Here is a 16,279-nt window from a genome sequence, read left to right as displayed (position 1 = left end):
TGCAACTAAATTGAACAATAACACTAGGAAAGCAGTACATTTTTTTCGTTGCACGTAAACTCCCACCCCTAACGGACGGTACAAAGCGTACAACACCTAAACAAAACAATAAAACTATACTAGAAAGCAACAAAGAAAGATATCCCTCCCCCAAGCTAAACAAAACACAGTGCCCTCACTGTGAAAATAGCAACAATATAACTCAAACAAGGGAGAGAGATGGAAAGTGCTCACTCGTGATGAGCCTCGTCGGCCGAGTAAGACTCGGTAGGACTGGCGACAGTAGAAGCGGTGGGGCCAGAAGCTTCAAACTGACGACGCAAAGAGCCAATCTCCATGCCCATTGCTTCAACCTTCTTGTCAAGGCCATCAAAGTTAGCCTTGATATCCTTGGAGAACTGAGTAAAGCTGTTATTTGGATGGAACACTACAAGAGGGGGGGGGTGAATTGTAATATGGAACTTTCTAGCCAATTTTTGCGGAATTATAAAGAACATAAGCAAGTAGAGAAACAATGCAAGAGAGATTTTACGAGGAAACTTTCCAGGGCCCAACTGGAAAGAAAACCTCGACCCACTAGGGATTTCAACTCAAACTCTTTTCACTATAGGGCAACAACTCAGTTACAATCCTATAAGAAACTTGGCCATTACTTGAGTTCCTCTACGAACTCAAGTTCCCAATAGTTGTTCCCTCAAACAACTACGCTCTCACTGACTTCCCTAGAAGTCTCTCTTGACTCTTAGACTTCACTCAAAGCCTCTCTTCTTCTCTCTCATAGACTTCACTCAAAGCCTACCCAAATACATATCAGGAACTCACTCACGTTCCTGCCCCATACACATCAGGAACTCACTCAAGTTCCAGCCCAAAACTTGATACAAGAATTCACTCAAACCCTTTACCAATTCCCCATTACAAGAGTTCGCTCAACCCTTGACCAACTCTCAAAATATTGATGATTGATAATTGATTAGTATCCCTCTAGTATGTAGCACATGAAAGAACAATGGGGAACTTTAGAACTTCGAGGAACTTGGAACTAATGGACTGAGTCAAGAACGTGGAAACCAAAACATACTTCTATTAAAATGTTTTTCCTCTTAAACCAGACCTACTGGAAAGACTGTGAGAGTCAGACAGTTTGGAATGAATGCTAAGATCTTCTTTTATAGTGTTGAAACTCCTAACCACTTCCCCCTTAATCTCCTCAACTGACGACCATGTTGCCATGATTTTAGGCATGTTCCCATGACCTATTCAGTTGCTGAAAACGTGGGAGTCAAAGCTGGAAGTGCCTGAATTTTCTCAACAGAATTTCCTTTTGAAAGAACAGAAAATAGGAAAACGTGATTAAATAAAATCCTTGGGGAAAAAGAAATGTTTTGTAAAATAGGATCCAAGGTGTATTTTCCAAAACATAACTATTTCATTTTATTTCTTCACAGTAAAATTCTATTTCTATTTTATAAAATCTTTCTTTATAAAATATTATATTTTATAAAATCTTTCTTTAGAAAATATTCTGTTTTATAAAATCTTTCTTTAGAAAATATTAATCTTATATTAGAGAGACTTTATTTTACTATTTTAAGATCACATTCAAAGTTCCTTTTAGTACCTTGTTCCATAATCTTTCAAGCTACTACATACTTACATGAATCCTAGAAAATAAACTCTTATTTCCTGTCTTCATGTTCCATGCTGCTCCGCATGTTGGTTGTTCCACCTCTGGAACTTCTCGAACCATGTTCCCATCAGGAACTTATTTATGCCTGCTTGATCAGTTTCTCTGATTGTCCAAGTCTACATGCTTTGGCCTTCTCTTGTTCCTGCTCTGGAACTCCTGGTTTTCTTAGCATAGAAACTTAAACATTTATTAGTTAAGTTTGCCTGTCATCATCAAAACCATGTGGGTTAACAAATTCCCCCTTTTTGGTGATGACAAACCAAGCAAACTTAATAGAGAAAATAAATCCAACATGCATAGAAATCTTAAAACAAAATATTTACAAGAGTTAAAAGAATATACATAGTTGTAACATACTTGAGAAAAGCAGATATTTGAGACTAGGAACTCAAAATATTTTGCTTTCAATGTTTGCCTTTCTTTTCCCCCTTTTGGCATCATCAAAAAGGTTTAGCTAATAGTATTAATTTAATCCCATCACAGCACCATACTAACGAGAATGGTTAGTCAGAATCAGAGACAAAGCAAAATATCTCCCTCAATGTTGTACTGTTTAGACAATCATACTCAAGCGAATAGAATTCAAAGTGAAAAGAAATTATCATAAGCCAATGTTCCTTAGCAACAAGCAGAAAAGAAAGAAATAAGTTCACCAAAAAAAACAGAAAAGCAAAATAAAAATAATGAAAAATTATTTCAAAATACATAAACACCATCAATTTGTATTTTGCAGGGATAGGCAATTTATGAGGTAAAGGTTAGGCATGGGTCATGATTTTAATGAATGTATTCCTTTGGTCACTTGTTTATCTGCATGTCTCCTTCTTTACGGACTTTCAACTGAAGATCCTCTCCATAAAATACACCGTTGTTCCTTTCTTTCTTCTATTCTTCTTTAGCAGTACGTATAAATTCTTTGAAGCTTTTTGATAGTTCCTTGATTCAATTTTTGTAGGAACTTACATTTATGGTGTAAGTTCCCATGTGAATCTTGAAGGAACTACATAATTTTTGAGATAATTCTTTAAGGTATAGACAGCTTCATTTGCATTTCAACTTGGAAACTTGAAATGCTTGTAGGAACTTATGATCCCTTCTCTTTCTATTTTCACATATCTCTCCTTTTATTCCCCTCTTTTTTTTTCGATTTCTTTTGTCTCCTTTTTTTTTTTTTTTTTTTTTTTTTTTTTTTTTTTTTCATCTCCCTTTTGTTTTTTCAAAATGTACATTAACGCTCTATTAATCACCTTCCTCATTAGTTCCCCCTCAGTTGTTGCTGCATCGATTTAGTGACAAAGGAGGAATATTTTGTAGAGGGTTTTTGTATAGTGATGAATTTTTGAGAATGTTTTTGAAGAGAAAAAATAAATCAACGTGTGGTATTGATTTGGCTTTTGTGGTTTCTAATAGGTTGATATGGTAAGAGAATATTGGGAAACATTTTTGTGAGGAACAAAACTTAATTGGTGCATAAGTCTTTTAGGATATAGGTGAAAGAGATTTTAAGTGTTTTAGGTGTTTATGATAGATTGAAACATTTAAAAGATAAAATTTTATTTTATTGGGTGTAACTTAACAAAAGATGGAACATCCTTGAGGAAAATTGAGATCGGCAAGGAGTCCTTTCTTAAGCAAATACGAAAAATTGTAAAGGAAAAAGAATAAACGAAGATTGAATCAAAAGAAAAAATATAAAAAATTGCTTGTCGTACTAGTAATAGGAACACACAAAACAACATGGCTTATGACTCTTCTTTTTACCTTTTCATCAGTTAGCACAAGTAATTATGAACCAAAATACGAGAAATTAGGAGAGTCCTTCACAATGTACAATTCTGATCTATGTTCACACACAAGAATTGCGTGGGATTAATTTTACCAAAAGCTAAATACTTACAGTTTTGCCATATTTGGGGAACTTCAAGGAAAATATATCCAGCTTGAATATACTGAGTTCCAGTCACATTTTCTCGTGCTTCTGATCAAGAGTTATAGGATGGTAAAATGCGACTTTCGGAGATTTGATTGGAACCTCTCGCTTAGACCTATGGATATGGCAATATTTGGTCTATTAGCGGTTAAATATTGGACAATTTAACAATCATACCTCTGAAGCTTTGTGTATGGCTCACAATCATCCCTTAGGAACCTTCATCTAGTCTTGCTCGTGTTCCTGTGGGAGTGTGATGCGTCTCTGCATTCTTACGCTCATATTACTTTATGAGTTTAGTAAAGTACTTACACAGAGATTTGTTAGTTGTACCAAAGAATATATAATCAGTGATAAATACGTACAACAACCAAATTATAACATGCATTCATATGAAGGATTTTTTTTTTTTTTTTTTTTTTTTTTTTTTTTTTTTTTTTTTAAAGAAAATTCATGATGCATGAAGAATAATTCTTTGGAAAAATAAGCTATAATGCGTTTTCCTTTTACAGCACAAAATATAAGTGTGACACATTTACTTTAAGCATACATAAGTGCCTTATTTAAATATGTGTATGCGTTCCAAATCAACAAAACTCTTGTTAAAGACTATGTTATGCTCATGTCATGCTTCACTAAGTCTTGATCCTCCAAACAGTCCATGAGTAGATGAAATCATAAAGAAAGCATATTCACATAATGCATTGCAAAACTTGTACACTTGTATTAATAAGTTAACAATATAACGCATTAAAACATGCTATGATATGAATAAGAAAAATTTACCTTATATAAATTTTCACCATGTATATGATTTCTTTGAAGTGCTGGACTGATTTTGATGACTTTATGTTCGAGTTACTAGAGTGCTAGTTCCACCATCTTGATGCCCTCACATCTTATGGAAACATTCATGTGTAATCGAATATTGTCAATCATTCTTCAGAAGTTCCTTGACATGCTTTTGTCATTTGATCATCTCAATTATCACTCTCTATTTAATTTTTATAGAAATTAAGAGAGTGGTTGTTGTGTTCTTTCATCATGTTCATATAAACACTTATGATAATGAAACCTTATAAAACAATTCGTTAGGTTCAACATTTATGTATATATATCACTAATAAATCAGTTTCTCTTGAAAACAAAATATGTTAATTTTAAAATCAGTTTTCAAGAAGGGACTTGACATTGTTCTTTATAAGAAAAAAAGAAGTCATCTTCTGTTTGGAACAACCTACGTCCCATATGTGCAACAACATAGGATTATATATAATTACCTTATAAACAAGCTACTGGAGAAAGAGTCTCCTAAAAATCAATACCTTTCTGACTGGTTGTTCCTTTCAAGAACCAACCTTCTCTGAGTTCCTTTGTCGATGTCATTGATAAATTGATGAATGAATGTTGTAGTGCACACAGGAACTCGATAAATGAATCTGGCAATTTCTCTACTACTAGAGCAGTCGTGGAACTTGTTGCATGATATTGATTGATCGAGTTGATCTTCAGCTTCATGAACTGGAACTTGAACCTTAGTTTGAAGTTCCTCGACATGAGCTTATGTAGCTGGCTACTGTTGCTTTTAATAGTGACATATTTTATCATTAGAAACTCGATTAGTTCTACAGGAACTTGCGAGTTCAATATTGAAATAAACTTAAACCTGTTGCTGGGAATAGTCATGTTAGTTTCAATCACAAGTAATATATTCACTTATTTCAACGCACATTTTTATATTTGTTGTAAACTCTGGATCATCTTCAATAACCCCTAGAAATATCAAATTATTGTTAGGAACCAAATTGTGATCCACAAAGTATGTGTTCCCTCTTTGATTCCCTTCAACTATGACATTTATTACTGATGATGTAATTTATTTTTAAAATTACCAGAGAAAACATAATTTTGGAAACTCTAAACAAATGTGCATTAATTACTCGACAATAAAAATTCACAATGGAACAGGAACTTGACTTACCAACTTTTCATTTGGAACCAATCTTACCTTAACTGTCAAAAGTTATAAGTTTCCACTGTAGGTAGCAACCAAACGATAATAGTGAATTTTCTTTCATAGAACAATCATTGTCGAGATATAACGAGTTGTTCCCCCTTAGTTGTAGCCACCTCATTTTTCATGTTACAAGTAAGCTAGAACATGTTCCTATGGTCTTCATGACCATTCTCCATCTTGAGTTATTTTAATATGAGTAATCTGGGAAAAAATAACACTCAAGTGTAGTACTTTTGTGCAAAGTTATGATTAGCAGGTTAGTCTAAAATAAATATATATATACTCAAACATAATAACAAAATATGATGTTCCTGAAAAAGTTACTTCACGAAAGAAACATGAAACATATATTTTGTTCCATGGAACTTAAGTTAACAAGAACCAAGAACTTGGACATGAAAAACTTTGACACCAAAAATTTGCTATCAAATAGTTTATGCACCATTTATCAAGTTACTGTAACCTTGAGTTCGCTGATTGTTTCACCAGAACTTAGGAAGAGTTCCTTTGATCAATCAAACTTATTATTATGAATTTTATACATATTAAATTCCAAAACAAAACCTATAACACAAATAAGGTTAGTTTGCACAATAATTTAAGAGAAACAGGTTTATAAAAAAAATTCAACATTAATTAACACAAGTAAAATGAGGGAACAACCTTACTAGCATTTCACATGATTGAGTTCCTTTGAGATGTTCAAAGTGACTTCCCATTATATAGTGCATGTGAGTTGATTCGTTGATATGACCCATCATATTTGGAAGGAACTTACATGCTGGTGGAACTGGAACTAGTTTACATCTGAAGTTCCAAGTTCCGAGCCTGAGTTCCTCTTCACTATTCCAACGAATCTAATGGATTTCCAACTCATTTTTCCTTGGTGTAATTCTGATGTTGTTCCTTTACTTCATACACACACTCAATCATGAGTTATAAACCTGTAAAAATCATTTCTCTTCTACTACGTTCCATAATCATGCATTAGTAGTAAATATATGTAAGTAGCATAATTTAGAAGATTAAAGTATACAAAAATTGTAAACTAACAGACCTGTAAACAATTAATGGTCTTGGGAACCTGACATGATTTCAGTTCCTTTCTTTTTAGCATTAGCATCTTAGAAAATGATTATCTTAAACTGCTGGATCTAAGATTCAACATGCATACATGTAATAAACATTCAATATACTCATAATACATGGAAAAATCGTTCTTTGGACAATAAATGATATAACATTAGATTATGTAGCCCAAAGAATAAAGTTCCCTTCGCAGGGAAACCAAGTTCCAAGAGTGGCTATATGCATTGTTCCTTTGTCTTGTTCCTTGAACCATTCTTATTAAACAAATAATGCATAAATGTAAAATCAATTTTAGAATCTGAAATTTGTCTCACAAAAACATATTTGAGAAGATCCAAAATCGATTAAACAAATTCAAAATACATTTGAATAATTTTCATAAAACGTTGTCAGGAACTTGAGTTAAATAAATAGCGTATGCATATAAAGATCTCAAAAATTAGATGTTTACCTTAAATATATCATTAAGGATCTTTTAGTTGCAGCCTTTATCTGTTCCTTGGAATGGTGCTGGAATGAGTTCCTTTATCTAGAAGTTCCTCTTCGGATTTTGATCCTTGTTCTGAAGTGGGGTGCTGATGTAATGTATCTTTAATAATGTCACACCCTCATGAGTTACTAAGTGTAACTCGTGGGTCAACAGTGATCTAGTGAGTTCCTCAATGTGGAACTTATATTCATAGGAACTCTGACATATTAATGTGCATCTTTGTTTGTTCCTGTAACAATTTCTTTGTCAAGGGAACCCAACAGATTTGGGTCCCTTCTTGTTAGTAGTAACTGTTAAGAAAATAATCAACACAACAACTACTACCAAGATACAATAAGCCTTCATATAAATGATATTCAATATATTCATGAAGCATATAAAATAATAGTTCTTAGGCAGAGAAAAAATAAGTAGGATATTTTGTTGCCTAAAAATTAAAAAACTCCGAGTTCCACAAATATGCATTTTTCAAAATACGTTTCCTTGACATAATTTTAATGTACTGAAGTTAAAAAAAATTGAAAAATCATTTATTAAATATAGATTTTAGATTTTTCAAATTTAATTTTAAATCAAAACAAAACAGAAGTTCCATTAGAAACAATGCAAGGAACACGCAATAAATTAATGTATGCACACAAAGAAGGTCTAAAGGAATAGATATTTACCTTAGAAGATCGCCTGTCACACCTTGACTGACTTTTATTCAACAATAAAAGTCAGATCTGCCTTGTTCCTTTGAATGGGTAGGATCGAGTTCCTTTCATCAAGTTTCTTGTAATTGTTCCTCCTTCCATGAACTTAACTCAGCAGGGTTGCCTGCTTATCAGCGAGTTCCCGCTCTGATACCAATTGTTATTTGGATGGAACACTATAAGAGGGGGGGGGGGGTGAATTGTAATATGGAACTTGCTAGCCAATTTTTGCGGAATTATAAAGAACATAAGCAAGTAGAGAAACAATGCAAGAGAGATTTTACGAGGAAACTTTCCAGGGCCCAACTGGAAAGAAAACCTCGACCCACTAGGGATTTCAACTCAAACTCTTTTCACTATAGGGCAACAACTCAGTTACAATCCTATAAGAAACTTGGCCATTACTTGAGTTCCTCTACGAACTCAAGTTCCCAATAGTTGTTCCCTCAAACAACTACGCTCTCACTGACTTCCCTAGAAGTCTCTCTTGACTCTTAGACTTCACTCAAAGCCTCTCTTCTTCTCTCTCATAGACTTCACTCAAAGCCTACCCAAATACATATCAGGAACTCACTCACGTTCCTGCCCCATACACATCAGGAACTCACTCAAGTTCCAGCCCAAAACTTGATACAAGAATTCACTCAAACCCTTTACCAATTCCCCATTACAAGAGTTCGCTCAACCCTTGACCAACTCTCAAAATATTGATGATTGATAATTGATTAGTATCCCTCTAGTATGTAGCACATGAAAGAACAATGGGGAACTTTAGAACTTCGAGGAACTTGGAACTAATGGACTGAGTCAAGAACGTGGAAACCAAAACATATTTCTATTAAAATGTTTTTCCTCTTAAACCAGACCTACTGGAAAGACTGTGAGAGTCAGACAGTTTGGAATGAATGCTAAGATCTTCTTTTATAGTGTTGAAACTCCTAACCACTTCCCCCTTAATCTCCTCAACTGACGACCATGTTGCCATGATTTTAGGCATGTTCCCATGACCTATTCAGTTGCTGAAAACGTGGGAGTCAAAGCTGGAAGTGCCTGAATTTTCTCAACAGAATTTCCTTTTGAAAGAACAGAAAATAGGAAAACGTGATTAAATAAAATCCTTGGGGAAAAAGAAATGTTTTGTAAAATAGGATCCAAGGTGTATTTTCCAAAACATAACTATTTCATTTTATTTCTTCACAGTAAAATTCTATTTCTATTTTATAAAATCTTTCTTTATAAAATATTATATTTTATAAAATCTTTCTTTAGAAAATATTCTGTTTTATAAAATCTTTCTTTAGAAAATATTAATCTTATATTAGAGAGACTTTATTTTACTATTTTAAGATCACATTCAAAGTTCCTTTTAGTACCTTGTTCCATAATCTTTCAAGCTACTACATACTTACATGAATCCTAGAAAATAAACTCTTATTTCCTGTCTTCATGTTCCATGCTGCTCCGCATGTTGGTTGTTCCACCTCTGGAACTTCTCGAACCATGTTCCCATCAGGAACTTATTTATGCCTGCTTGATCAGTTTCTCTGATTGTCCAAGTCTACATGCTTTGGCCTTCTCTTGTTCCTGCTCTGGAACTCCTGGTTTTCTTAGCATAGAAACTTAAACATTTATTAGTTAAGTTTGCCTGTCATCATCAAAACCATGTGGGTTAACAAAAGCAATCTAGGAGCGTTCGGAACGCTTCCATGGTGACTGGGGCAGAGCTCGGGGTCGCAAGATCATGCACCTCAGGTGGATATGAGGGCTCATGCGCTGAAGTAGTGGTATCATGTTGTCGGAGATCGACGCTTGCTTGCATAGTGGCCGCTTTGTTGGTAATAGGGGTGAACAACAAAGCATTAGGCAAACTCAACCGTGTAGCAGGATTAGGGAGGAGTGAATAAGGGACCTTGCATGCGCCCTCCGTTACCCCTTTTGTATACCACATATATGTGCTAGTTCCACATGCCGATAACCAGTCAAATTTTTCCAACCTTTGATGAGTAAGGGGAGCCATGTTTGTCAAAGTTGCAAAAGAAGACAAGGGGACTCCGACATGCTCGGCAAAGAGAGTGACAAAACTCCCTATAGTGATGTTTTCCTTCTTCTTTTGGCGCTCTCGAATGAATGCATCAATGAGGAACTTCCCAAAGTCAAGTTGACCCATTTTGTCCTTGTCACCATGCACAAACCACCATAGCATCTTGAAATCTTTGGTTGTGAGATTACCCAGATCTTTCCTTGCATAAAGCACCTGTGTCATGATCCGATGCCAAAGACGAATAGCTGGATTCACAAAGGAGAAGGCCTTTGAAAGACCAACTCTCCAATCATCCCGACCCGTCACCTCCTTCCAAAAGGCCTTAGAAAAGAATTGATGCCCATTTTTGTCTCCGTCGAATGACTCGAACTCCGTAGGACCGATGGTCCCATCACATGGCCATCCAAAAAGCTCATTGACCTCCGTCGAAGTCATAGTTCTTTCCACCCCATCAAGGTAAAAAGATATGTCACCTGTCTCCGAAACAACCTCAATCGAAGAAAGAAATTCAATCACCAATTCCGGATAAACCTCGACTTTCAAATTGAGAACCTTGGACCATCCATATTTTCTTGCAAGACCTTGCAAGCAATCATCTATCCCAATGGCTTTAGCATGCTTGGCCGAATAACGAAGAGTGGGCATGATGCTCCGATTTTGCAAGGCTAAGCAAGTCTCTTGTTGAGTGTCACTCAACCATGGATATTTGGGACACGTAGAAGTTGATGGTGGGGTGGGGGGTTGTTTGTGTGTAGTGGATGGAGTGGCTTTAGATGGTGCTTTGGTGGATTTCTTTGGTGGTGGCTTGGCTCTTGCTTTGCGGGTAGGATTACGCTTCTTTGCAATGGAATTTGTAGGTGCAAGTGGGGGTGCAATGGATATTGGGTGAGAGCTAGTTGGTTTAGTTGTTCTCATGATGAAACAACCACAATTCAAAGTACTCCAAATCTCCAATCAACCAAATCGGCGCACAATTCAATATTCAACGATCAATCCCAACAAACAACTCAACAATCACAATAATCCTCCAATGCCAAGAATTCAAATTCAACAACCAGCTAACGCCAACCAATTTCAACCAATCAATTCAATCAATATTCACCAACAAAGATAACCATTCGATTCGACAATCAACATTGACATCAAAATTCCAATTTCCTTTTCAAAATATGAACCAAGTGAATAAACTTTTAGAAAAATTGAAATTCTAATACTTTTGTGCACCACAAAGACTAGAATTTGGTTGCAAATTCACATGAAGTCCACAAAGAAGCACCAATGCTACACAATTTACCAATGCCTACAAAGAATAAAAAATCCCCAAATTGATTTTAAAAGTTAGGGTTTTAAAATTCATGAACAAGATAATGGTGGAGGTGAAGAGGAGGGAAGGTGATGGGCTGGAGTGGGGGTGGTGAGAGAGTAGCGGGGTGGTTGCTGGTGGTTCGAGGGTGGTTCGATGGTGCGCAGGGGTTCGAACGAGGGAGAGGGAGAAGTGCGAAGGGGATGGTGGTTCGATGGTGCGCAGGCTGGTCGTCGGTGGTTGCGGGGGTGACGAACGAGGGAGAGGGAGAGGCGGAGTGCGAAGGTGGGCGACGGTGGTTGGACTGGGCGAGAGAGGAGGTGGTGGACGGCGAAGGTGATGGAGTTGCGAAGGTGATGGAGTTGCGAAGGTGGCTGACTCAGTATTTTCATGCTTATTTTGAATCAGGTGGGGCGGAAATTCCAGCGAGAGCGCTGGACGGCTAGCGGGCAAGGCAGGAAGTGTAAAATTGAGGCATATTTGGCCAGCGAGGCCGCTGTATGGCCAGCGCGCAAGGCAGAATGTGTAGCAATTGAGGCATATTTGGCCAGCGAGGCCGCTGTATGGGCGCTGGTTTATGCGTGCACGAGGCAACGACCAAGATGCTCGCTGGGCGAGCGCTGCTTTCACGTTTGATGCACCGGGATTTCCAAATTGACTTGAACTTGCACCTATACATCCTAGAAATTTTTTATCAAGTACCACTGAAATCAAAAGTTAGGATCGTTAGTAAAACTAAACACACAGAATACATAAATAAACAAATAAATACGATGAACGAAAACTAATCTAAAAATAAAATAAAATTATACGAATTCAATCGAAATCAAAATAAAATGTTTTTGTTCTTTTGTTGTTTCTAATTTATTTATTTTTTTTTTTTATTTTTTTTTTCAATAAAATAACCAAATAAATAAAATAAATTAGATTAAAAATTGAAATAAATAGAAAATAATTTGAAAAGAAAAAGAGTTAGAAATCGGGTTGCCTCCCGATAAGCGCTCGTTTTAAGTCATTAGCTTGACTCCAAACCTCAATAGTCAAGCGTCGGTGGGTGGATCGGAGAGATAGATCGTCTCCAATTTTCCAATAAACGTTCCTTCAGTGTATAGCTTCAAACGTTGACCGTTCACTTTGAACTTGGTGCCATTTTCACTAGCAACCTCAATTGCTCCATGTTCCTTGACTTCGGTGATAGTAAAAGGCCCGGACCATCTAGACTTAAGCTTTCCTGGAAAAAGCCGTAGTCGTGAATTATAAAGCAAGACCTTATCACCGATGTTGAACTCCCGCTTTTGAATCATCTTATCATGGAACTTCTTCGTTTGCTCCTTATAGAGCCTATGTGTTATTTGGATGGAACACTACAAGAGGGGGGGTGAATTGTAATATGGAACTTGCTAACCAATTTTTGCGGAATTATAAAGAACATAAGCAAGTATAGAAACAATGCAAGAGAGATTTTACGAGGAAACTTTCCAGGGCCCAACTGGAAAGAAAACCTCGACCCACTAGGGATTTCAACTCAAACTCTTTTCACTATAGGGCAACAACTCAGTTACAATCCTATAAGAAACTTGGCCATTACTTGAGTTCCTCTACGAACTCAAGTTCCCAATAGTTGTTCCCTCAAACAACTACGCTCTCACTGACTTCCCTAGAAGTCTCTCTTGACTCTTAGACTTCACTCAAAGCCTCTCTGCTTCTCTCTCATAGACTTCACTCAAAGCCTACCCAAATACAACCGGAACTCGCTCAAGTTCCTACCCCATACACATCAGGAACTCACTCAAGTTCCTGCCCAAAACTTATACAAGAATTCACTCAAACCCTTGACAAATTACCCATTACAAGAGCTCACTCAACCCTTGAACAACTCTTAAAATATTGACATTTGATAATTGATTAAACTCTAATATGTAGAGAGTGAATAACTGTAAAGGAACTCGGAACTGACAGGAACTCGGAACTGCAGGAACTGACTAAAAAACGTGGAACAAATATATCTTCTTTAATTACCTTCCACGTAAACCAGACTCTGTGGAATGACCGAGAAGTCAGACTCTTTGGAATGAAGATATAAGCCTCTATTTATAGCGTGTACAAGACTTAACCATAATCCCACTAATTCCTCCACTAACAGTAAGTTTCCTAACTTCTAGGCACTTACCCATGATCAGTTAGTTGGGGAGAAACTTGGGGAGAAAGCAGTCAAAGTCTTGGGCACAACTTATACCACGTTTACAGTAAAACAGTTAGAGTAAAAATAGGAAATAAAAAGAAAATAAATACTTGGAGAAAAAGCAACGTTTTATCAAAACATAATCCAGGAGATATTTTTCCAAAACTCACTTTTTATTTATTTTCTTATGCAAAAATATTTTACTGAAAACCTTTTCATAAACGTGAAATAAATACATGAGATTTCGTTCGTGCAGGAACTTGCATTACAAGTTCCAACACTCACAAACTCATTATACGTATTTTAAATTTTGACTCTTTATTTTCCAAAAGCAGGTAAGATAAAAATAAATAAAAGATGAAATTAAAATCAGAATCCTAATTAAAGTTGATTTAATTTAAAACTTATCTTTTATTTAAAACTAAATCTTATCCTAAAATAACTAGTGCATATTATCTAAAACTCTTAACCAAGTAGAGATTTATTAAGAAACAAAACTCTAAATAAATCCCTACAGATTACGATAATAATATGCAACATATTCACTGACTCTTAGATGCTTTTGACTCTAAGTTCCACGAGTTCCTTTTGACACCTTGTTCCATTACCTTTCACGCTACTACATACTTACATGAATCCTAGAAAATAAACTCTTATTTCCTGTCTTCATGTTCCATGCTGCTCCGCATGTTGGTTGTTCCACCTCTGGAACTTCTCGAACCATGTTCCCATCAGGAACTTATTTATGCCTGCTTGATCAGTTTCTCTGATTGTCCAAGTCTACATGCTTTGGCCTTCTCTTGTTCCTGCTCTGGAACTCCTGGTTTTCTTAGCATAGAAACTTAAACATTTATTAGTTAAGTTTGCCTGTCATCATCAAAACCCTGTGGGTCAACAAATTCCCCCTTTTTGGTGATGACAAACCAAGCAAACTTAATAGAGAAAATAAATCCAACATGCATAGAAATCTTAAAACAAAATATTTACAAGAGTTAAAAGAATATACATAGTTGTAACATACTTGAGAAAAGCAGATATTTGAGACTAGGAACTCAAAATATTTTGCCTTCAATGTTTGCCTTTCTTTTCCCCCTTTTGGCATCATCAAAAAGGTTTAGCTAATTGTATTAATTTAATCCCATCACAGCACCATACTAACGAGAATGGTTAGTCAGAATCAGAGACAAAGCAAAATATCTCCCTCAATGTTGTACTGTTTAGACAATCATACTCAAGCGAATAGAATTCAAAGTGAAAAGAAATTATCATAAGCCAATGTTCCTTAGCAACAAGCAGAAAAGAAAGAAATAAGTTCACCCAAAAAAAACAGAAAAGCAAAATAAAAATAATGAAAAATTATTTCAAAATACATAAACACCATCAATTTGTATTTTGCAGGGATAGGCAATTTATGAGGTAAAGGTTAGGCATGGCTCATGATTTTAATGAATGTATTCCTTTGTCACTTGTTTCTCTGCATGTCTCCTTCTTTACGGATTTTCAACTGAAGATCCTCGCCATAAAATACACCGTTGTTCCTTTCTTTCTTCTATTCTTCTTTAGCAGTACGTATAAATTCTTTGAAACTTTTTGATAGTTCCTTGATTCAATTTTTGTAGGAACTTACATTTATGGTGTAAGTTCCCATGTGAATCTTGAAGGAACTACATAATTTTTGAGATAATTCTTTAAGGTATAGACAGCTTCATTTGCATTTCAACTTGGAAACTTGAAATGCTTGTAGGAACTTATGATCCCTTCTCTTTCTATTTTCACATATCTCTCCTTTTATTACCCTTTTTTTTTTCGATTTCTTTTGTCTCCTTTTTTTTTTCATCTCCCTTTTTTTTTTCAAAATGTACATTAACGCTCTATTAATCACCTTCCTCATTAGTTCCCCCTCAGTTGTTGCTGCATCGATTTAGTGACAAAGGAGGAATATTTTGTAGAGGGTTTTGTATAGTGATGAATTTTTGAGAATGTTTTTGAAGAGAACAAATAAATCAACGTGTGGTATTGATTTGGCTTTTGTGGTTTCTAATAGGTTGATATGGTAAGAGAATATTGGGAAACATTTTTGTGAGGAACAAAACTTAATTGGTGCATAAGTCTTTTAGGATATAGGTGAAAGAGATTTTAAGTGTTTTAGGTGTTTATGATAGATTGAAACATTTAAAAGATAAAATTTTATTTTATTGGGTGTAACTTAACAGAAGATGGAACATCCTTGAGGAAAATTGAGATCGGCAAGGAGTCCTTTCATTAAGCAAATACGAAAAATTGTAAAGGAAAAAGAATAAACGAAGATTGAATCAAAAGAAAAAATATAAAAAATTGCTTGTCGTACTAGTAATAGGAACACACAAAACAACATGGCTTATGACTCTTCTTTTTACCTTTTCATCAGTTAGCACAAGTAATTATGAACCAAAAAACGAGAAATTAGGAGAGTCCTTCACAATGTACAATTCTGATCTATGTTCACACACAAGAATTGCGTGGGATTAATTTTACCAAAAGCTAAATACTTACAGTTTTGCCATATTTGGGGAACTTCAAGGAAAATATATCCAGCTTGAATATACTGAGTTCCAGTCACATTTTCTCGTGCTTCTGATCAAGAGTTATAGGATGGTAAAATGCGACTTTCGGAGATTTGATTGGAACCTCTCGCTTAGACCTATGGATATGGCAATATTTGGTCTATTAGCGGTTAAATATTGGACAATTTAACAATCATACCTCTGAAGCTTTGTGTATGGCTCACAATCATCCCTTAGGAACCTTCATCTAGTCTTGCTCGTGTTCCTGTGGGAGTGTGATGCGTCTCTGCATTCTTACG

The 16,279-nt window shown here is 35.6% G+C and overlaps 1 protein-coding gene across 1 annotated transcript in view; it reads right to left on the bottom strand.

Moving 5' to 3' along the window:
* Positions 1-5,177, bottom strand: part of LOC110776408 (uncharacterized) — a 34,138-nt gene extending 28,961 nt beyond the window's left edge. Inside the window, exon 1 of the mRNA XM_056831394.1 lies at positions 4,946-5,177. Within this exon, the coding sequence (XP_056687372.1) occupies positions 4,946-5,177 (232 nt within the window). The remainder of the gene's footprint in view (positions 1-4,945) is intronic.
* Positions 5,178-16,279: the final 11,102 nt, after the last annotated feature.

The sequence above is a fragment of the Spinacia oleracea genome, chromosome 1 (assembly GCF_020520425.1).
Source record: "Spinacia oleracea cultivar Varoflay chromosome 1, BTI_SOV_V1, whole genome shotgun sequence".
Classification (NCBI taxonomy): Eukaryota; Viridiplantae; Streptophyta; class Magnoliopsida; order Caryophyllales; family Amaranthaceae; genus Spinacia; species Spinacia oleracea.
The sequence above is the reverse complement of the archived record's forward strand: the minus strand, read 5'-3'. Positions and strand labels throughout refer to the sequence as shown.